Source organism: Larus michahellis, chromosome 11, assembly GCF_964199755.1.
Source record: "Larus michahellis chromosome 11, bLarMic1.1, whole genome shotgun sequence".
In the NCBI taxonomy this organism is placed as follows: Eukaryota; Metazoa; Chordata; class Aves; order Charadriiformes; family Laridae; genus Larus; species Larus michahellis.
In genome coordinates this window covers 10,946,507-10,968,600 of record NC_133906.1, presented here as the reverse complement: position 1 = coordinate 10,968,600, position 22,094 = coordinate 10,946,507, and the positions used below count along the sequence as shown (strand labels likewise).

Genomic DNA, 22,094 nt, shown 5'->3' with positions numbered 1-22,094 from the left:
GGAATTAGATATTTGTAGCTCTTTTTTCTCTTTACATATATACACATTACAATAAAAATAATTTTATTTTGGTTGTTTGGTGGAAGTATACTACAACAAGCTAAATATTTTTTTAAATTCTCAAAGTTGAAAACTATTTTACCAATAGCTTACTAAAATCCAAATATATTAAAATCTCCTACAGTAAGTGCAGAGAAAAAAGATCTAAAGACTCCGAGACGGACACCAACTTATCTACCATGGAAGCGAACTACAAGAACAGCAAAATAATATTGTTATGTATGAATGCTCCTTCTGTAGATAATTGGACCCAAACAAAAAAATTCACAGTTCAGTAAGATCCCTAACCCTGACCTTTAATTTTTTTTTCTTTTTTCATTTGTTTTTACATTCAGTACAGTATCATATAAGCTGTGCAAAACTTTACTTAGACTGGCAGTTCGCCATATCAGTTGCATTTGTCTTTGGTACAAAAATAAACAATCGCATTAATGTGCAAGTATTTGTTTTCTTCCGGCCAAAGTACCGAAATTGAGTTTTCTAGAGCCATCTTTTATACAATACATAGACTCTGTGGCATATATCTACATTTTCAACATATTCCTATATACATTCAAAAATTTTAAGAGCTGGAACAAATACATTAAAACCTATAATCTTACCATCTGCACATCTCGGTTTTTCCCCTCAGGGTTTTCTTCATACAAAACTTTACCAGCTTATACTGATAGCTCTCCCCCCAAAATACAAGGCACAAAGAATATACTTTTTTTCTCTTGCTTGCACAGACATTTAAATACTATATTAAGCTCAGAAAATTAAAGTCTTATATGGCACACTAGCTCTAATGCCACGTGTGCTATGTACAAGTTAATGGTTGCAAAGAAAGCTCACTGTATTTTAAGAACAAAAGAAAATCCAATTATTAAAAAAAAAAAAAAAGGAACAAAAAACTCCCTAAATCGACAGCTTTACCAAAAAAATGCTTCCTCTTATTTTACTTGGAGCATAAACCTGTCACAATGTCTGGCATATGCTAAAAATTTTTACTAGCAAAACAATGTTTTTGCTTCTAAAATAAAAGCGATATATTCTGGTCCTAGATAACTTAATTTTAAAAAGAATCCTCATCTCTGTATTTAAGCTTAAAGCAGCTTTGAAACTATCTGGTTTATGCTCCAAAAATGCTATTAAGCATTTTATATCATGCTTTGATTTGTTGTACTACATTGTTATTTAAAAACAATGGAACCTAAAGGTAAGTGTTTCCATAAAGCTAAACTGACATGCAGACCAGAATGCAATTTACAATGAAGTACTTGACAACACAGGTAGAATCTGACTGATGAGAACTGCTGAAGTCATGTCTTAAACTTTTGACATCGGTATTCGTAGCCCTACAAGGCCACCAGTGGGGTCTCCTTCTGCAGTCTTCTCTAAAACTTGATTCACAAATTCTGATGTCTGTCCAGCTACAGGTAGTCCTAAAAAGGGAGGGTAAGAAAATGTGCTGTAAGGTTACTATTCCTTGCACATATTTGTACGTTCCTATAAGTAATACAAAGCCAAAGAGCACTTTGGTTAGTAACCAACCAAAAGGCACAGACAACTAAAATTAGGAAGCGCTTCCTTCTTTTGTCTATTCCAGAAATTGTTTGCAATCTAAGGTATCATAGATTATATGTCTCTTCACATACGTGCAAATACATTAAGTTTCCTGCTTACCAAGAGTGTCTTTAATAAGTACATGCAACTTTTGTTCCATGTTGACTCCTCTGTCGTCTTTAGGTACCTGCACCCGATTAACTATTTCTTGTTTAATGGAGTTGATCACAAACAGTAAATTATCTGCAAAGAAAAAAAAATTGTTTGGATTTACAGCACATCCTCCCTGGAGCAAGAGAGATCCACACACTGTTATCTGTAAGTGTCAAATGTGTCACACTTACTATAAAATTAAGATGTAATAGTTTACATCTGTAAACTTTATTTTCAAAAGTATTTACGCTATGTGCATAATTTACATAATTTACATCTGTAAAGTAGCTCAACACTGCAGGTAACCCAATCTATGTACACTTTATAGAGTGGACTGTTTTTGTACCAACAAAATTGGGTTTGTACCAACCCTGTTTTCTCTAAACTGCCAGGTATGACCCAGGTTACATGATGGTGCAAAAACACAGACTTGTCTGAACAAAAGAAAAATTAAGATGTGAAGAATTGTATTTACCATATTCCGTGTTGAGACCCCAGAGTTTTACTTTATTGGCTTCATACTGGGCTTTCTTTTTTAGTCTACAAGCCCTATAGTAAGAAGAGGGGAAGAATTAGAACACTAACAAAAATTCCAGAATACTAAGAGCATGTGTTTGTTTGCCACACGAACCAATCAACCAATACTCCCAGCGCTGTGACGTACAAAATCATCTATTCACTCCTTCTGCACACTACTCACCTTCAACAAAAACACTCTGCTACCTACATTTGCTTATATTTCACACTTGTGGATTTTATCACTGTATCAATCATTTGCCCTGCAGCTAAGTAAGCCAGCTTCCGGTGGAAATACATCGTTATCTAGGGAACAGGCAAACTGCAGGAACTGCCACAACGAAGCAGGATCTCTTGGGGCAAAAATTAGTTAGATCTTAACTCAGTTGTAGTAATCCAAATTTACTTATCCATGTAGCATTATCTAATATATACCTGGAAGCCAGCTTGTTCTTTTCTTTTCTTGACCTTGGTCTGGCAGTTAAGGGAAGTTCACTGACTGGCGTCAGGTCACTGATCACCTTATTCAGCTTCCTCAATTCATTACCAATCTGTAGAAGTTTTCTGGGATTAGGAGTCAGGTCTTCTACATCAGTCCTTCGTGACTTCTTTGCTGCATATTTTCCTGTTTTGAATATGCAGAAAATTGGGTCGGGGAGTGACACAATACCTACACAAATCTGCGAAAAACCATTCTTAAATATGTATTTTTTTTGGGTGCAGTTTAAGTTCCTTTTTTCATTACAAGAGAATGGACTGGAATCATGTGATCCCTATGGCCTTTCACAATAGAAAGAGCATTTCCAGACAAACTGCTTTGTATAATTCATATTATATCCAGATCAGATAAGAGGAAATACTTCTGGCAAGGCTACTGGATGTGAGAGACAGTAGACACACAACTGTGCTGAAAAACATATGTCACAAGTTCAAACCCAGTTGTTTTGACCCAACTGTAACTTGCTCTCTTCCTCTATGCACACTCAAGTTGATTAAATTCCTAAGTAACCTTATTGCTAAAGTTCTGTATTAAGAAAAAACGTCGAGGCCTGGTACTGAAATGATCTTCAGTGATACTGTGGTTAAATGATCTACATAAAGGCCAGTTAACCCCTTTTATATGTATTTGAAGCTATTTAAGGCCTGGCTTTCCTGAGGAAATACACATATTCAAGACAAAATCTTTATTCCTTAAGGTTCTCTGCCACTGCTATGTGTCTTTTTGTAGTTTTCTATTAAAAATGCCAGTTGTTACAGACTCTTGCATGAAAACGTTAATAAAACTTAACAAAACCTGCTGAAAAATATTTATTAGAGAGATGGTAATTTAGCATGATTTAACTGAGGTAGTAGGTGACCTTGGTATATATCTGTATATGAAAATAAAAAAATCCTGCATGTGTTATATTCCATAGCTTCTGGCTGTTAAGTAGTGCTTGATCCTGCAAATCCCTTGCATATGGACCCGACTTAAAGGTCACTTGCTCCTCCAAGTGTCTGGTGGGCCTGAGTCCTCAAGGCATGTTTGGTTATGTGTTGTTTAGTAACAGGTATAGATACAAACCTTCATATGAAGGAGCAGTGATAGGGACTTTAGGTACTGATATTTCACTACAAGATAAATAAGCATATAAAAAACTAAAGAAATTTAAAAAAAATGTTTTCTTTCATGAATAAATCTATAAGTAGCAACAACAAAAAAATCTTTTGGTTTAACAGAAGATAAACTGCCATGTTAAAGACATAATTTTCAACTGTAAGGGAACGTTAACATTACAACCAGGGAAGCTGGTTTCATTTTCTCCTTCAAAGCCAAAACCAAATGGAGCAGCCTACCAAAGAGGTCCTGTGACAAGAAAACAAACATTATTTCTAAGAGTGGTTTGTTCTAGGTGATGTCACATGTGCGGTACAGCAAATTGCTAATCAAACAGTTATGGGAATAAAACACAGTTATTAGACCAATTGGTTTAAGTTTCCAAGAGGGTATTTTAAAGAAATAGTTTATTCACTGAGAACTAACCGCTTCACTGTGCTGCATTTCCATAGGTGGGAGACGTAAGTAGGGAGGTGCAAAAAGAGACAATTACGCCTTATTGCTTGTCCTTTAGTTCAAGCTGCAGTTAACGTGAACTTTGCATCTCAGATCAATTCCAGCTCACTTCTAACACAAGCAAGACCGAAACTAACAGCTACATGGAGTATATATCAGTCAAGTGACCCATCCAATCTGTTTACAGCGTCGCACTGAGAAAACTTCAAACTCTTGGAGTTTCCACTGAAAGCCCTTGGAAGTTACAATTCTCAATTCATCCACCTTCCTCTGGAAGAAACTACACTGAAAGTTACTACTGTATGTCCACTGTGCCTGCCTTGGACACTGTGCAGAACTCTGCTAATCGAGCAACAGACTCACAGTGTTTTAATGATTTATTTTCATGGCCAAAACACAACTTCTCACTACTAGCAAGTATGGGAGTTGGGCTACCGAAGGTGTCAGAACAAAAGACATTCACTTGTAACTAGGACACTATTCTTACCATGATGGAGACCGTTCTTCTGATACATGTTACTTGGTAACGTATCTCGATTCCACTCAGACGGCCTCAGCATTCTTTCTTGTTGTGATGGTGTTAGTTGCTCGCTGTACTCCCAGAAGTATCTTCGCTTGCCTCTTTTCCGAGAGCATATTGCAGTCATTTCTTTTAAATCCTCCACAGAATCATTTTCATACCCTAAAAGGATGCATTGCATCATTTATATAATGTTAACAAAACTGTTTCTAGCCCTTTATGGTGGACTGTGCATTCAAGTTAACAGCAAAACCACAGACGAGGCCTGTTTTACATTATCTAATAGACTTGGTTTCCTGCATCAACTACAACTAGGTATTCGCCTTAAATCCAGGGACAGACGTTGAACCAGTGACTGTCCTTCATTAGTTGAATAGAGACAAATTATTTATGCATTGAGAGACCCCTTATGTTGACCCCTTAAGCTCTATTGCTCTTTTGCTCTTCGCCGCCGCAGTCCCACCACTGCAAAGTACAGACAACAGCTGCTGGAGAGTGTTCTTCTGTCCTTAAATTTTCTTCATGAATTTGCAGGAACATAATCCTAACTCGCCTCCACATTTCAATTAATCTCTAATCAAAAAGCACGGAAAGAGAAGCAGATAATAAAGATGGATTAGCAAAATACTAATAAAAAAAGCAAAATTATTCAATCATAGAATATTCTGAGTCGGGAGGGACCCATTAGGATCATCGAGTCCAACTCCTCCTCTTGAGGTGACTTCTCCTTGAGTTTGAATACCTTTGGGAAATAAATCAACCACCCATCTCTATTAGAGGAAAGGGGCTCTGTTATCAGGACAATGACCTAAAGTCCTTCAGAAAAGGCCATCTAAATTGAAGGGATCTGGACACAAGCTGTTCAACCTCTTCCTCACCTCTTTAGTGGGATGAAGAGAAATGATCGATAGTAAAGCTACACAATATTTTAGAGGTATATTACAATGCACTTGATATGATGAACTGTTCATGAAGTACATGGAAACTGTGATGCCATTATCCACACTGCATAAATATTTATACCATAATTACACAAACCACAGGTTTTGAAACTTACCTATGCTTTAGAAAATAAAGACAACCTATACTGAGGTTAAAAAACCCCAAACCATTGCATAGTCTTTTGTACTAAAATACTATATAATAGTTTACATTTACTTAAAAAAAGAATGCATTTCAAAGCATCACATACACTGATGTAGCTTAAAGAAAAGCCAACCACTGAACAAACTGTAAGCTTAACAAGCCTTGACCCCATCTGCTTGAGCTCTGCTTCATCTTTTAACAGTAGCACAAAGACGGCCTTCTTCTTTTTAAAACAGTCCATTCAATTAGTCTGTTTGCACTTGAAAAAACAGTTGAAAGAGGAAAACCAAACTTTCTTGCTTTGGTCTGACTCTCACCTCATAACTCACAGTATGAATAAAAGTTAGATGCGCAGAAGGATGAAATCAGTCCTATCTGTTTCTGATCATTTCATCAACTCATTTACTTTGATTCTCTAGTTTATTAAAAAGACAGTATTTTAAAGGCAAATCAAACAATGATACATGCTTTATAAAACATTTTTTCTTGTATAGCCAAAATGATGACAAGTTACATTAAACTTAGTTTCAAATACCATAAATATTTTTACCTGTACTCCCATTTTACAGAAATGCTGTTTGATGTAAGTATCAAAGTACTCTTAAAAACCCCACTTACTTTCCACTTGAAAAAACATGTCAAGCTATGCGACTTCTTATACAGATACGTATAAATTTAGCCCATCTTCATGATAACACGGAATCAAGCCATCAGATGAAAACAAATCTCTTTAAGAGCTGATGTGTACGAATGTAAAACAAGGTTAAAATCAGGACTTCCTGTTTGCTTATTTAAACCATAATTAAGTTAGCAACCTAAATTACATTGACTTAATGCATCCTGCCTTCAACTCTAACATTGACCTGCTATCATTTTAAAGTTACATAGAATAATCTAGTGCACAATGTCCTAACGTAGTCTGTAACACATAGGAGTGCAACAAATTTGTTTAGCTTTTCTGCACCGTATTCAGCTTCCTTGAATTCTCCTCTTAGCAAAGATGATATAGCAGTCTTACTTTCTTTGGCGGGCTTCTAAGAAATCTGAAAGGGGTCTTGTATTTACCTTACATGCCCTCCGCAAGTCCCTCCTAAAAATCTTTGTTCGCATCCCTTATTACAGTTTTAGGTTTAAACTCTCCATGGTTAAATTAAGTAAATCAGAACACGTTAGAGTAAAATGGCGAACAGGATAGACATGACTTATGCACCGTATCAGATTAAAAGCAAGAATAGCGCCACCAAAACAAAACCAGAAGGAGCCTTCTCTTTACCATTTAATCATACAACTTCTGTCAAACCATTTATGAGGGTTTTTTTTCCCCCAAGTTGATGGCCCAGGTGCTCAGAATGGATGCAGTGCAACTTCTTTAAACAATCACCGTGTCACTACAAGCACTTTTCCCTTTCAGGTATTTCTTCTCTAGTGCTGCTGAAAATCGAATCGCTTGTTGCATCTCCCATTTCTGGAATCTCTTGACTACTTGATGGGAGAGCAGCAATCATTTACAAATATTTCTATTAAATGAGATAGGTAAAATATACCAGTAATGGCAAAAAAAAGTTTTAAGTGCTAGAAAAGGCCTGGACTGGTAATTCCCATAATAAATTGCCTTTGCAGATGACAAAAATTGTTAGATCTGTATCATAAGAAAAACAATAAAAACAGGCCCAAACTTGTCTGACTGCCGGTCGCATTTTTAGTTATTTCTCCAAGTTCCAGAAGTTTACTATATCTAACTATTTCCTTAGACAACGCTAACACTTTAAGAAAGCACTTAATGCACTCCAAAAACACACATGAAGAAGAATAAACAAAAGCAAACTGTGTATAAAATACATCAGAGGGTCAGCAATACTCAATAACTTTTTTCGTTTCAGTAAATTACATCTTCACTCTAAATTTATCAACCGATTTTGGTTTCAGTGCTATGGAAGGTTAAATCTTCCTGTGCCATACCTATTTTCAGAAACTTTATCCATAGTATTTACCTTTACTGTAAAGGTAAAAAAGCAACAGAAAGTACAAGAGTGACATACTTAAAACACCTGGAGACGTTACCTTTTAATATAATCAAAACAGATGGTGAAACTTTTAATATCACCATGCTCGAGGTGAATGGCTTCATTCACTTAAAGTTCCAGCAAGCTTGTGTAAGCCAAGTTCCTCAGTTACTGTACTGCACGGTGTAGTTGTATTTAGAAGGTGAAAGCGATTGCACGTCAGTAAAATTTGAACAAACAGCAAATAGTTAATGTAATTCCATCAACTGAAATCCCAGCATTTTAATACATCTCCTTTTCAAGGTTACCAGGCTTTCTGTGCAACACGCCTCTGTGGGCTGCAAAGCAGCGGGCAGCACAGCAATCACTGCAGAGCTGTAATAGCTACTCAGAGCCCCAGAAAGAAGAGGGAGTTCAATTCAGAAGAAGGGAGGAAGAGGTTTAAAAACGTTAACAAAAATGTGTTATGTACATGTAAAAGTAACATAAAGGGCATAATGCTTTACAAGTTTAATGCCAGCTCAGGAAATCTACTTAGAAAATAATTAAATCTGAGAGTTCATTATGACAAACACTGACAAGCTTTAGGGAAGCTGCTTTTAAAAAAGGCAGCTGCTTTCCCCCCTGAAGTTACATATTGCCAAATGTCAGAATACCTTAATTCTTATACTCTACTACAAAGCATTTATAAAATGTGAATATTATAATAGTTTCTACAGTGAAACTAATACTTGGTTACAGTCCTGTCCCTTTTCCTTCGGATTTTATTTTTGCACATTACCGCTTTGTTACCTTCTAGGTGAAGGTTAGTTCTTATTTCTGTTAAGGCTCCATTTCTACATGCAGAAGAGAAGAATTCAGGATCCTTTGAAGACCCACTAAGTGTTACTGCTGAAAACCACCAAGAAACAGTTCTATTAGTTTCAGTGGTAGGTATTTTCTTTGGATTCTGTGGAAAATTGTGCCTACAGCAGGACTTACGAAATTACTTCATTCAGGCTATGACTTCATACCAGCTATCAAGAGATACAACTCTGGATAAATTCAAAGCAGCAACCTACTGAAGCACTAGAAAGCCCTGCACATCCTATCATCAAGCCACAAAAAAAGGACAAAAATTTTAGGTGGCTGCTCTACAACCTCAGGCTACAAGCTAGGTTTCCTGTATTCTCTATTATTTTTGTTGCACGACCACAGTTTATGCAGTTTTTCTTGAAACAGGGCAATAGAGACCTTGTATAGTTTTCATTAATTACATTTTGCCAAGCATGTAAAAAAATCTGTGATGAAAGTTCATAATTTAAGATCAGCATTGCTCATCTGTAACTATAAAGCATTCAGAAGCATTTTTTCCCCACTTGGCAGACAAATCCATTAACCTCCATGTTAACAAAGCCCGACATTGCTGGTACCTGGTTCTGAGAAAGTATCACTGATGTCATCATCTTTATCATCCTCATAGTCTTCTTCCTCATCATCATTTTCAGACAGCTCGTGCTCACTGCCGAATCCTTCATCGTGGTCCTCATCTTCAATATCGTCCTCATCATCCTCATCTTCCTCAGGGTCTCCTTTGGCTGACTGTTCACCCAAACTGTCTGTTACAAAAAGAGAATAGTTGTGCTCTTCTTTCTTCTGTGAAGAATCTGACACTGATGTGCTGGCGGAAAGACTGCTCTCCCCCACAATAAGCCCTGGGGTTTCCTGGGGTGGACTGAGGAGCAGTTCTTGAGTCTCTTTGAAAGGCAAAACAGGAGGCGTACTGTGACTATGCGGGGACTCTATTCCTTTTCTTTCTTGTCTCTTTGCTACAGCACCGCAATAGCAGGTGTTTTCCTTTGCTGCATCAGCATGTGTCTGGCTCAGCACTGGTCTACTCTGTGGTAAAGGATTGATCTTTACTTTTGCCTTTTTAACATAGTCTTTACATTCAACATGAATGTTCACCTTTTCGTTATTGTACACATTGGTCTTCACCATGATTTGTGTACTGGAAGCAGGCTGAGTCGCAGGTTTGCTTGCCTTCTGAACACAGTCCGACAAAGGTGCCTCAGCCTGAACGTTCTTGGAGGAACACAATGGGGCTGCTGCTCTGGTTGCAATTTTTTTGCCAGGTAACAAAGGATTTAAAGGGTTTTGTTTTACACTAAAGAGCAAATCAGGGTAGAGTGAATCAGAAACAGGTTGGGAGTCCTCACTGTTAAGCTGAGCCAGTGTCGGTGTTTTGCTTATCACCTCTTCATCTTGGTACGGGCTTGAAAAGTCATCAAGGCCCAAATAATCCACCTCTTTTGTTCCCCAAATGTCACAGCTGGTTAATTTAGTGTACTTAGTTAAGTCTTCACAGTAGGTGTCCCACTGTTCCCACTTTGAGGTGAGAGCAGCTTCTTTATCCAGGATGTCTGTAAAAGAATCCAAGTTCTCAAGGTCTTTGCAGTCCTCCATTGAAAGTAAGTTGTCTCTGGAGCTTTGCTGATAGTCCATTTCTCTGTCCTGTGCATAATAAGACAAATTAAAAGTTAATACAAAAACGTATCAATCATCTCTGTCCTGTACTTTATCTAGTATGGTGAGCTTAATTCCAGTGAAGTCCAAGAGAGTGATAACACACGAAGGTACCTCAACTTCCAACTACAAGCTTCTTCTGAGGGTCAGAATGGAGTCCAGCTTCCGTGCTTCAGCAGCAGATCCTTCTGAAGAGATTGCTGAAGATACAAGTCAAATGCTGCTGGATTCTTTTTCTGATATTGCAAATTCATCTGGTCATCAGGAACCAGACTAGTACCAGTATCCATGTATTTAAAATAAGAAAGACACCACAGGCAAGCTGTTCTAGTCTCTATTAACCTACGTCAATTTTTGCTGTGTGCTTAACAGAATATGCTCAAGTTTACCAGTCCCTGGAAAACCTCATTCTAACACGATCAACTAACAACTATGAGCTACCTTTCTGCTTTGATGCAAGGGGGGGGGGGGGGGGCGGGGGGAAGAAAAAAAAGAATGCCAGTATAAGTACCTCATGAGTCAACTTTTATTTTGCTTCCCCTGCACTGACAGCTTGGGTGCAGTAGCACATAGCTGCTCTCGCCGAAAAGATTGTAAGGAAGAGTCTCAAGCACCATTACATAACGTCAACACAGCTCTATTTGAGACTCGTGTATCAAGCCTCTCCTGATGGCCAGCTTCACCAAGCCTCTACTGAGGAAGCATCACGTTTGCTGGACAAGCAGTTAGGCTCTTTCCTAATCAGTAGCTAATAGTAATGAATAATCTTTGAGCATTCTTGAACAAATACCCCTTTATTACTACACAAACTCAGGGTATTAGCAAGGAAAGGAAGTTATGTACGCACACAGAAAGATGACCTACCAGTTCATACATGAAGTCTGGATCTGAACTGCTTGCCAAGAGATCCGTGCTCATCAGAGTCTGCTCTGAAAACACATGGCTCCGAAAGGCATCCCCAAAAGGAGGGTCCATTCCACTCACACTGGGCTACAACAAAATTGATACTGACGTTTGAAGCATGCTATAAAAAGGCATATTATTTTCTTCAACAAAACATAAAGAGAATTGCCATTTCATCCAAGTCTCTTAACTTGTGCTATACTTGCATCTGGAAGGTTTTTACCTACACAGATAAGCATGTCATTTCTCAGCGCGAGAGAATGCTTTAAGAGCAGCTAACAACATGCAGCTCTAATCAAAGGACACATTTGTATTCATCATATAGCTGCAAGAGCATTGCTCATTCATTCTTTTTTGTTGGTTTGAAATTCTCACACGTTTGCCAAGTTTAGGGATATGTTAGCATTTGTAGAAGAGAATGAGTACTGGCAGGATCCGTGAGTATCAACAGGCACTACACGCTTGCAGGGCCTTCACCTAATACAAACCATTTTGTACTGAAGCAGTGCTGACTGTTTTTAGAACCATTAGAACTCATAAAACTTCCACCTGATATTGTAACAAAAACAAACTTTATTACAAGTAAATCAAGAGTGTTGTATCTCTTGAGAACAAAGTGGAACTTTGCAAAAAAATATTAAGCAGGGTGACTGGGCATGCAGGGAATGGGCAGCAAGGCTTTCTGCTACATTGAATTCCAGACCTCTATTTCTCTTCTAGACACACTCGCCCTGAGGGTTGGGAAGGGAGAAACACTGTACTACTGAAAGTCATTCAGTGTGCTGGTGTGTGAATCACTGCAGTAATAAAAGGCTGCTCTCCAGGCATCCACCCTCATCAAGACAACAACTTTGCTGAATCTTGCTGTGTGAACCAATACAGTACCAAGAGCAGCAACATCGCTTCTACCAAAGACACTACTGGGACCCTATAAAATATACACCATGTAATCTCTTAAAATTCTCCAGTCAAATTTAAACATCCCTTTTTTTTTTTAAATAAGGAAGTTAAATTATTTACAGAAGCAAATAAAATCACGATAGACTTACCTGAGGCATTTCCAAGCCCAGATTCCCCAAATCCAATTCCAAACTTCTTGTTTTATTCACTTGTAGATTCCTTTCCAGCTTTACTTCACTCTCAGTGAGTTTACACAATCCATGCAACGAAATTTTTCCTTAGGATAACTTTAGTTCACCCTGATGGAGCTCTTCTATTTGTAGACTTCTGTGTAGAATAAACGCAGCAAAATCCCAAGGAGGTGAGTAATCCTTCACCAAAAAGGTAATGCTTAAAAAACAGCCAAAGCGAAGCAGAGACAAAAATTTCCCGTGAAAAGTGATTATTCCTCATTCTGGAATGTATAGTAATTTTCTTTCCCTGCCATCTTTCATTGAATGAAAAGCCACAGATGCTACAGAACAAAGATCCTGCAAAAACTTTTTTTGGCAGAATTACATTTTGTTGCCTTTTTTCCTTACTACTGAGACCACGAGCTCTCTAGACATGGAAGGAAAAGCATGCCTAATTGTACATAATGACTAGCATACTGCTGGGTACACAGGAGTGAAACAATCTTTATGACTAATATAACAGAGACAATAAATTCTAAAAACGTCTCAGGCAAATATCTCAAAATTCTAATTTCAGAATAGGCAGTAATACTGTTTCGGCGATATCTCCTCCTTTTCTTAAGAGATTAATCCACCCAGCATCAAATAAGATTATATCAATCACTCACACAGCAACATCTAGTGGCAGAGGGATTACAGCAAACATGCTCACCGTCCAGCAGCAGAGGCAGGGACGAGACAGACTTCCTCAACAGAATAAATTAAAAATTGTGCCAAATTCAGAGCTGCCCAATAAACTATCTTCTCTATTAATTTCAAGCAAGGCACATGTTGAAATTGGTCCAATTTATCTATTAGTAATTTTACCAGTTCAGTAGTTTCTGTAGACCCAGTGCTACTTCAGATGTATATCTAAAGACTTTTCCGAGCCTCACATCCTGCTTAATCCTGCATTTTTTAATAACATAAGGAAAAACTGAACTGTAGAAAAGCAAGCACCTTAGCACAAACATCAGTAACTATATCTACACTGAAAGTATGACAAAAGACTCGTGAAATAAGTAACAGGAAGTAAAACAGAACAATATTATATCAAAAACAATAACAAAAAATTACCCATGGTATAATACTTTAGTATCTAATATAACCACTTTGTTTTTAAGAATGCTGCTTTCCTACTGTCTTGCTTGCCTGCAAGTTCCCTACCCTTCTGTAAAAAGTCTCTTTAACAAAAAAGCAGCATTAGAGGAGCATAATCAAAAAACTGAACCATCATACTTGTAGAGTTTTTCAGCATTATCAGTTAAAATGTGTTTGTTTCTTTGAGCAGAATTCTCCTCTCAGCATTGCTTGTAAGTCAGACTTTAGTGCAATCTGCTCGGGCTACGTTTATTCTCTTATTTTGAAAAACCAATAATAAAGTAAAAGTGTTCTCCTACAGCGGAGCTACGCTCAGAACCCTCCTCCCACGAGCACCTGACAGCATCCCCATGACTATTCCTACTTTCAGATAGTATCTCAGCTCTTGTTATATTCAGCACATATGCCATCAGACTGGGGGAAAAACAGACACTATACGAAAAAGTCTTCACTTATCAAAACTTACTGCTTTTCAAATATCGGCTAGAATATAAAGAATAACAATTACAAGTCCAGCTATACACAAGTTCTCAGTAAAGCCATGCTACCACTGCCAAAGCAAGCCATTTCTTGTAGGGCTCTGTGTTGAGTAAGAGCCAGTTCCTTCTGAGAAAATTTTCTTCCTACTCTAAAACTTCCAGGGAACTCTTCCTACTTACCTTGTCATTTAAAGTTATGTTTGTGTCACAGGGAAACATGCCTCAACAACCCCCATCTTCCTTCACCCAGCAAAGGCTACACCGCAGCTATGTACAGTCCTTCCTGTGCTGTTAAAGTGGCACAAATGACTAATTCACTTTTCAACCTGGCCTGATGTAGCAGAAAGGGCCTGTTCTTTAAAGCAAATAAACACTGTTCTCATGTGCAATGAAAGACACGGGAAGGGTAGCATCTTTAATACCAATCTACACCTGAGCAGTATCTGACTTTCTGTCTGTACAGAGCGGCAGAGACTGACGTCTTTTTCAACAGAACATCACATTAACACTTTGACGTCAACACCAGAACACCACCACCACCATCTGCATTCACATGGGAGGCTGTCAAAGTTCTGCCGCTACATGATATAAATGGGAAAGAAAGGAGTCATTTGCTGCTTCTTTACTGGTTATTCTTTGTTATATTTTTGTTAGAACACATACCTCAAGTCATTCCTCTGTCCTTCACACACAAATAGGAAAGTGGGGTGAAACTTAATCTGTACTGACACTGATTTCAGTAACGACTGACCAACGCTTACAAGCGTCAGGACGGGGTAGCTTTTGGATCATTTACAAATCCTCAAAACAGATATTAAACATTCAAAATACTTTTACCATCTCAGTAATCTTTTAGCTATAAACTTATAGCACCATTTAAGAATGACAGTGTATATCCTCCTGGGTCAAAGCAGTATATCAGCTAATCTCATGGTTCCCCTAATTATCTTTATATTTCATTCTTGACATTCTGTAATATTAATATTTAAATGTGATTTGAATCCCATTAGGTTCTATTCAAGTATTCCACAACATAAGATTTTTCTTGATAGCGCTGCTATGAAGGGAGGAAACATGGTGAGGCCATAAAAAGAAAGACACTGCCTTGTGGAGCTGCAGCCCTCATGCTCCCAACAAAGCAGACCTACTTCCAACTGCTTTCTAAATTTCCCACAATCATCAAGATCTTCATTAAAAGACTCCCAGTGTTCACACTTAACTATGAGTATTTTTTCATCAACTGGTAAATTAAGATGTATCGTAGAAGTCAACGACACATATGGAAGCACAGATGTAAAATCTGAACTTGCTGTGAAGCAAAGTAACTTTGTAGACCACAGCTGAAGTCCCATTTTTACAGAATTTATCATTATTGGCTCTCTCTGCTGAAGACTGAGTTAAAACAGAATAGTACTGTCATTACATTATCTGTAACGAATACAGATTTGAATGAACTCAAATATCTGTGGAATATTATGTATATTGAACTCAAATATCACTGTGGAATACACAGCCCGAGGCACCAGGCAGGGTGCTGCCACTCCTTTTGGCAGCAGCCTGCAGTTAAATCAGATTAAGGTGATTAAGGAACCAGTCCCTGAGTTGGTTCTGCATCTGCAGATTCTTGAGCCACATCAGTGCAGAGCTGCACCCCTGCTCCTGGGAGAATGCTTGCTCGTTGATTTGGGTGTGAGGAAGAGCAAGACATCTCAGGAACTGCTATGTTCATCTAACATTTAAGAATCTGGGGTACTGATGGAGGCATGCATATATACACTGGTTAAAAAACCCATCAGTCATCAGTAAGTAACCAAAAACTGTTCTACGGAGTTAATAATTCATTAATCTAATGAAAAATCCTAATAAAAATTCTCTGCATTTATATTTACTTTCTGAAAATGCACATATAAAATAGTTTGTCAGTGGTCCCAAGATGCCCAGGAAGACTGAATTTCAAACAATCTAATGTCAGGATTATTACATGACATTACTGATGCAGCAGTACACTTAAATTGGCAAACAGGAGGACCTCAACTCAAAACACGCAGCATAAAGGAGACACATGGCAGCTACCGTGCATGTGCCACTTCCCTGGACTAGTAAAACACCTTTCTGCAACAAAACTCCAAAGAAGTCCCTATAAGAGAAAAACCTAAACTGCCAGCTTTCAGCTTGACAACTCTGAAAGTCTTCCTCAGTCACCTGTATGAATCATTTGTACTGTAGCTATAACTAAAGTTGCTATTTCTGTCTCAATTCAGATGTGTGTTTTGTACAATTTGGAAAGCACTCAGAGCGTCGCTATACCATTTTGTTGATTGTACAGTGCTTATTATCACAGCGGCTAAATGCCTGTTGTACATACATTACACGAACAATTACACTTTTCAGGATGGTGACTGCATCACACAGCACAGTTTGTCAAAGTTACATTTTTCTAACTCAGCCTAAAACATTCAAAATGCCAAACTTTGAATTTTGGTGAATGCACAAAAATTATGCCATGTATTTTAAAAGAACCATTATATACTACAGAGTGTTTGCTGTATCTGGATATTTTATGAAGTACTACAGTTAGAGATGCAAGCAGCTCTCCTACGCTTCTCTTAAAACTTTTTTTCCTTCCACAGTTTGTGCCAATTTGTGTCCTATTACAGAACATAGCCTACTCAGTGCTGTCTTCAAGCACAGAACGTATTTTTCTTAGTTTTGCTGAGTGTAATTTTTTTTTCCTTCTTTCTACATGATTCTTCAATTATTAGCCAGACTTAAAAAAAATCTTCTACTTCTCTCTCCCACCACAAAGACACTAAGTTTTCTTTTGGGTTTGTTTTTTTTTTGGTTATGTTTTTCATAGCAGGTGAGCAAAGAGACTCTTATAAAAGGTCTTCCCCTGCTTCGACCCACCGTAGCCTCATTCACCTGCACATTCAAAGAAGCCAGGTCCCTCTACCTTCTTAGTGATGTATTTCTATTAAAATGCCAGCGTAAGCATCTAACACATGCCCTTTGCTTTCTCTATCCTGGAGAGCAAACACCAGCTGCTTAAGACACCCAGATCCTAAGTTTGATGGAGCACTGCCATTATGAAAGAACTGAAGACAGAAAAACTGTTTCACTTCTTTTAAGCCTCTTCCCTGCAGGAGAGGGAAACTGCTACTTCACTGTCTTTGTTCCTTTTCCTCTGCTGACTTTCCCTTCCCCGCCGCAATATTATTTTTCTAATCCTGCTTGCCCACAGCAGACAGACTTCAAGATCTGGAAGTGATACCACTAAACAGAAGCTCTGGTCTCCAATCACACACGCAACACCTCAGATAAAAGAGCTGATGTATTACCAAAAAGAATACAGCACTACGTTCTTTGTTTGAATTAACATCCCTACATACCAATGCCAGCTACCCAGCTCTGGAGGGGTATCCCACTTCAGCACGACAGCATAAGCAAATAGGCAGATGCCAGTAACTGATCATAATACAAGAAGCAGAGGAAAAAAAAACTGTTTTTTTTAAAATCAACAAACAACATATTGCATCTACCTATTTGATAACAACTATGCCCAGAATAATATATTCCTACTGAAAGTGCTAGTTTTTCTGTATATTCTGGAACAAAGACTGAGATTTTATTATTATTTCAGTGCCAGGAGTAGGACATGCAGCATGTTAAACTTATTAGAACTATATTAACACACTTAAATTAATTTAAAAAACTTTTTATAGCTAAGATATGTACTGCACAAACCTCTATTAAAATACCACTGTAAAGTTTGGAGAATTGTCTGCACAAGCGAATTAGCAGTAAGACTAACTTTTTCTTTTCTTTTTTTTTTTTTTTTAGCCAGAGATTTCCCTTGAAGCAGCGTGCGGCCAAAGCAAAGACAGAAAACAAAAGCAAAACTACAACAATTTAGCTTACAGGCTCCAGCAGTATTCTACAACCCTACATGATGGTTGTTTCTGTATTTTTTTTTCTGACAGCGCAGCCTTTCAGGGTAAGAAAAAAATTAATTCTATAGTTGCCAGAAAAAAACCTCTTATGATGAAGCGAATGGTACAATCTAGCCTACTCTCCATACTGTTAGACTATGTTTTTGTTATACTTCTGTTAGAAATGGGTTATCGTTCTTCAAAGCCAGCAACAAATCAGAAAAACGCATCAGTCAAAATGGTCCCAAAAGTAAAAAAAAAAAAACAACAGCATAAGAATTCAAGAATAGAAGGAGAGGTTTTTTTAAATATAATAATATAATCAGGGAAATTACCATAGCAAGATCTAAACCTTAAAATCTGTGAATTCAGAAAACTTTTGGCTTGACTTTCAAGCCAATGCCAACTTCAAAGCACTTTTTATGAAGTGCCAAATATCCTTATCAAACTTTTATTGGGCTTCACAAACCATACAACATGGACATGCAAGTCATGGGAATCTAAACCAGTGCATTCCCTTATTTATACCACACTATCCATCTATTAGTTGGACAGAAGCTTCTATTTATTCCCAGTGAATTCCTGCTAATGCTGAAGGGACTTCAAACAGCTCTTTTGCCACTCTCACTATTAAAACAAACATAGCAAAGACGTTCAATGGCTTGATGCCCCTGCTGCAGATTTCTCTCATCAGTTAACACTCTCATCGAACACAGAAAAATTCTTTCTTTGCTCAGGTAAACTACTATACACAAAGCGCTGTACAGGTCCCTGAGTTATTATTCATGCCTCTAAAAAGTATCATCACTAAGCACTGATATTTCCACAAGGAACCTTTCCTGCTAAAACAAACACCCAACATATTTCCCATAGAAATTCTGACTTCTAAGTTGCCAGCAATAAAAATCGACCAAGTTTCTAAAACGCCTATGTCTGCCCCTCTGTAATTCTTACTACGAAAACAGACGTGTAATAATAATAATTAACACTCCAAACAGGGAAGCTTAGAAGCCACTTGGTTAAGTGACCTTAGGCCAAAGGCTCACCAACATTTATCACCATCTTTAAAACATTTTAAAGTGTCCGAAAGATAGTATCAGAATCTGATTTCGTTTTGCAGGTTATGTATTGCATGATTTCAACAAGTTACTCTCAAGTGACAACAACATAAAGATTACGCTTACTTTAAACAAGAAGTTAACATTTCAGCAGGCATAGCTGAACGATTGAAAGCATTCAGCCTGTTGCATGGAGAAGCCTGAAAAAGAGCCTGTGTTTTATACTGGAGCATGACACAGTGAATTCTGGTCATTGCATTATCTTTGATATCCGATCAGTGACATTAGACGATGCCCTGAGAACCACCGTGGGCTGGCCTCGCCACGCTGAACCACTGCCAGCTCACGGGGACGAGATTGGGGCACACCAGTTATAACCATGGCCATCGCTACCTAAAATAACATCCACGCCGTGGACTTTCGGGACAGGGAGGGGAAATAAAGCCCAGGCTTCGATGCCCGGTGAGACGGGGCGGGGGGGCTTTCGGCAGCCTGCTCCCGCCTCGAAGCCTGCGCGAACTCAACCCCTCCCGGAGAGGTGCGGGAGACCCGTGTGGGGGGGACGCTGAACGCCACTGACACACCCAGCGGCATCTCGGGGAAGTTATCGATATTTTATAAGTCAAGTCTGTGGGAACTGCCTCACGGCAGGAGGCGGGAACGCGGGGGGGAAGAACCGGTGTGGGGCACCGGCGGCCCGACCCCCAGAAGGCAGAGACGCCCTGAGGCAAAGCGCTCCGGAGGGACGGGGCCGCGGGCACCCTCGGCAGCCACCGGGCACCGCTCCAGCCCCCGTATCCCTCCCGCGGCAAGCTCTCGCCCGGCCCGGGCGGCCCCGGCCCACACCGCGCCCCCGCCCCTGACCCACTAACACACCTCCCAGCCAACATGGCCGCCCCGCCAGCCAGCGCGGAGCGCAGCCTAGCCCGGCCACCGCCTCCCCGCCCCGCCCTCCCCGCCCGCTCAATGGCTCGCTCCTCAGCCCCGCGCGCTCCCATTGGTCACCGCCCACGCCGCTCACCCGCCCAGCGGTCCTTTCAAGCTAGGGTGAGGCGACATGTAAACAAACCCCCTTCCGCCGCTCCGGAGGGGACCGGCCGCGGCCCCGGGCCCCCCAAAGCAGTCCCGAGCATAGCCGAGCCGCGGACGCCGCTCTGCGGGGCACCGGGAACCCGCGCTGGCCTCCCCCCGCGACCCCGAGTGGCGGGAAGGGCGCCGAGAGCTCCCCTGCCCCGCGGGAGAAAGCCCCCGCCCTGCGGCCCCCGCCGGGGCTGGGTTGGGGGCGGCCGGCGCGGCGTCCCCCGGAGCCCACCCCTCGCTGCCCGGGGGAAGCCCCTTCCCGAGCGGCCGGGGCTGCCGCTCACCCCCGCCCGGTGAACCTCGGTGCTCCCCCGCCCCAGTCAGTTACATAAAACGCCGTGCCGGAGCGGGGAGAGTTCCTCCCGCCGCCTTGCCCCGCCGCCCGCCGGCCCGGGACCCCTCTCCGCCTCCCCCAAACCCGCAGCCTTCCCTACGGACCGCAGCCACGCCGCTGGACACGGGCGCGCCCCGGGCACAGAAACCCCACGCCCCCCAAGGTCGCCCCCCGGGGTCGCCCCGAGCATTCAAACAGGTCGAAAGCGCAGGAGGCGAGTACGAGCCTGAAAAGCAACAGAGCGCAGGAACCGCCGAGCCCTCCTGCACCGGCGCCGCGCACCCGGGCAGCCGAGCAGCCCCTCCGCCCGCGCAACCAGCAGGACCGGTCTCCCCCGGCAGGACGGCGCTTTCGTTTCTACGGCGCTCGCTGCCGGACTCACTTTCCTTGCGAAGGCGCGGGCCGCTCCCGACGGACAGGGGGGTTGGAAGGGACGGCGCCAACTCGCCGCTAAGCCCGCGCTCCGTCCCCTCCGCAGCCCCTCAGCCATCGGGCCCGACCCACCCCCCACCAGGCTCCGGGAGCCGGACACCCCCCGCGCAGCACAGCGGCTCTCCCGCACCACCGGCAGCCACACCCCCCCCGAGCCGAGCGGGCGGCGGGCTCCCTCCGCCGGGCACCCTCCTCTCCTCCCCAGGAGCCGGGCATCCCTTCCCACAGCCCCGCCGCCCCCTGCCCGTCCGCCCCCGCCCCCTCTCCGCGCCCGGCACTCACCGGGCGGCCGGGGCTCAGCAGGGGGCGCCGCCCCGCGCGCTCCGGCCCGGACCCTCCATGCGGCTTCGGGGTTTGTTTTGTTTATGTCCCTTCCTGACGGGTTCCCGGAAATCGCGTGACTCGCCCCCCTCACGTGGGGGGGGGGGGGGAAGGCCGCGCCAGCCAATCGCCGGCCGCCGCCCCGCCGGCCAATGGGGCGCCGCCCCGGCGGGGCCTCCCCCGTCACGTGACGGCGGAGAGGCGCGCGGGGGCTATTTAAGGCGGGGTGGTCACTGCTCGGCAGCTGGTCGCCGCCGGTCCGGTCACTCTGGTGCCGGCCACGGATAGATACACGCAGACCCCGACTAGCCTCCAGCATTTCAGCTGCAAATGGAGAAATTACTAATAAATAAATATTAAAAAGAGACCCAGCCCTTCTTATCTTACTAATTGTAAAAAGTATTTCTTCTAGTGTTTAGATGACTTTTTGCATTTCAGGCCCCTGCAGTAGCAAAACTTTCCGCTATACCTAAAACCCATCATGCCTGACAATACAAAGCAATTTTTTTTGCTTGATAATATATGATTCTGACCAGAAGGGACCAGCTGCCCACCTCCAACAACTAGCTGGAAGCCTTGTGCACAGGTAAAGTGCTTCCATCATTTCCAGCAGAGGAAAAGCAGACTTCCATAAACACTTCAGAACAACATCCCGTGAGGGGCACAGATGCAGAAATCTGAGTTTCCTAAACAATGCAAACAAAAGTAGTTTGAAGTGAAGTCACATTTGAAGTGACCCCGACCTGAACATTTGCTCTACATGCTGCCAATGTTTATGACTTACAGTCTTCAAGACTTGGCTACGGAGACAGTTTCCTTAGTCTTCCTCACTTTTTACCTTGCCCCAAAATATCAGTACACATGCAGAGGTCAGACAGTTTCCCTGCAGACCCAGGCTTTGCAT

General features: G+C 41.4%; 1 protein-coding gene across 14 annotated transcripts; it reads right to left on the bottom strand.

Annotated features, from left to right (window-relative positions):
• Window positions 1-335: 335 nt before the first annotated feature.
• On the bottom strand, window positions 336-21,286 carry CREBRF (CREB3 regulatory factor). Of its 14 annotated transcripts, none has more exons than XM_074603941.1 (10): window positions 21,152-21,286; window positions 12,394-12,571; window positions 11,306-11,431; window positions 9,349-10,429; window positions 8,729-8,827; window positions 4,815-5,009; window positions 2,710-2,899; window positions 2,234-2,307; window positions 1,726-1,848; window positions 336-1,484 (listed from the first exon to the last, which is right to left on the bottom strand). In XM_074603941.1, exons 2-10 carry the CDS (start codon window positions 12,400-12,402, stop codon window positions 1,369-1,371), a joined length of 2,013 nt encoding a protein of 670 aa, XP_074460042.1. In that variant the 5' UTR covers window positions 12,403-12,571; window positions 21,152-21,286; the 3' UTR covers window positions 336-1,368. The 14 variants fall into 14 exon arrangements, 12 of the variants coding, with proteins under 12 accessions (XP_074460042.1, XP_074460043.1, XP_074460045.1 ...); XM_074603942.1 differs by having other exon boundaries at window positions 12,394-12,634; window positions 21,152-21,246; XM_074603944.1 differs by having other exon boundaries at window positions 12,394-12,615; window positions 21,152-21,213.
• Window positions 21,287-22,094: the final 808 nt, after the last annotated feature.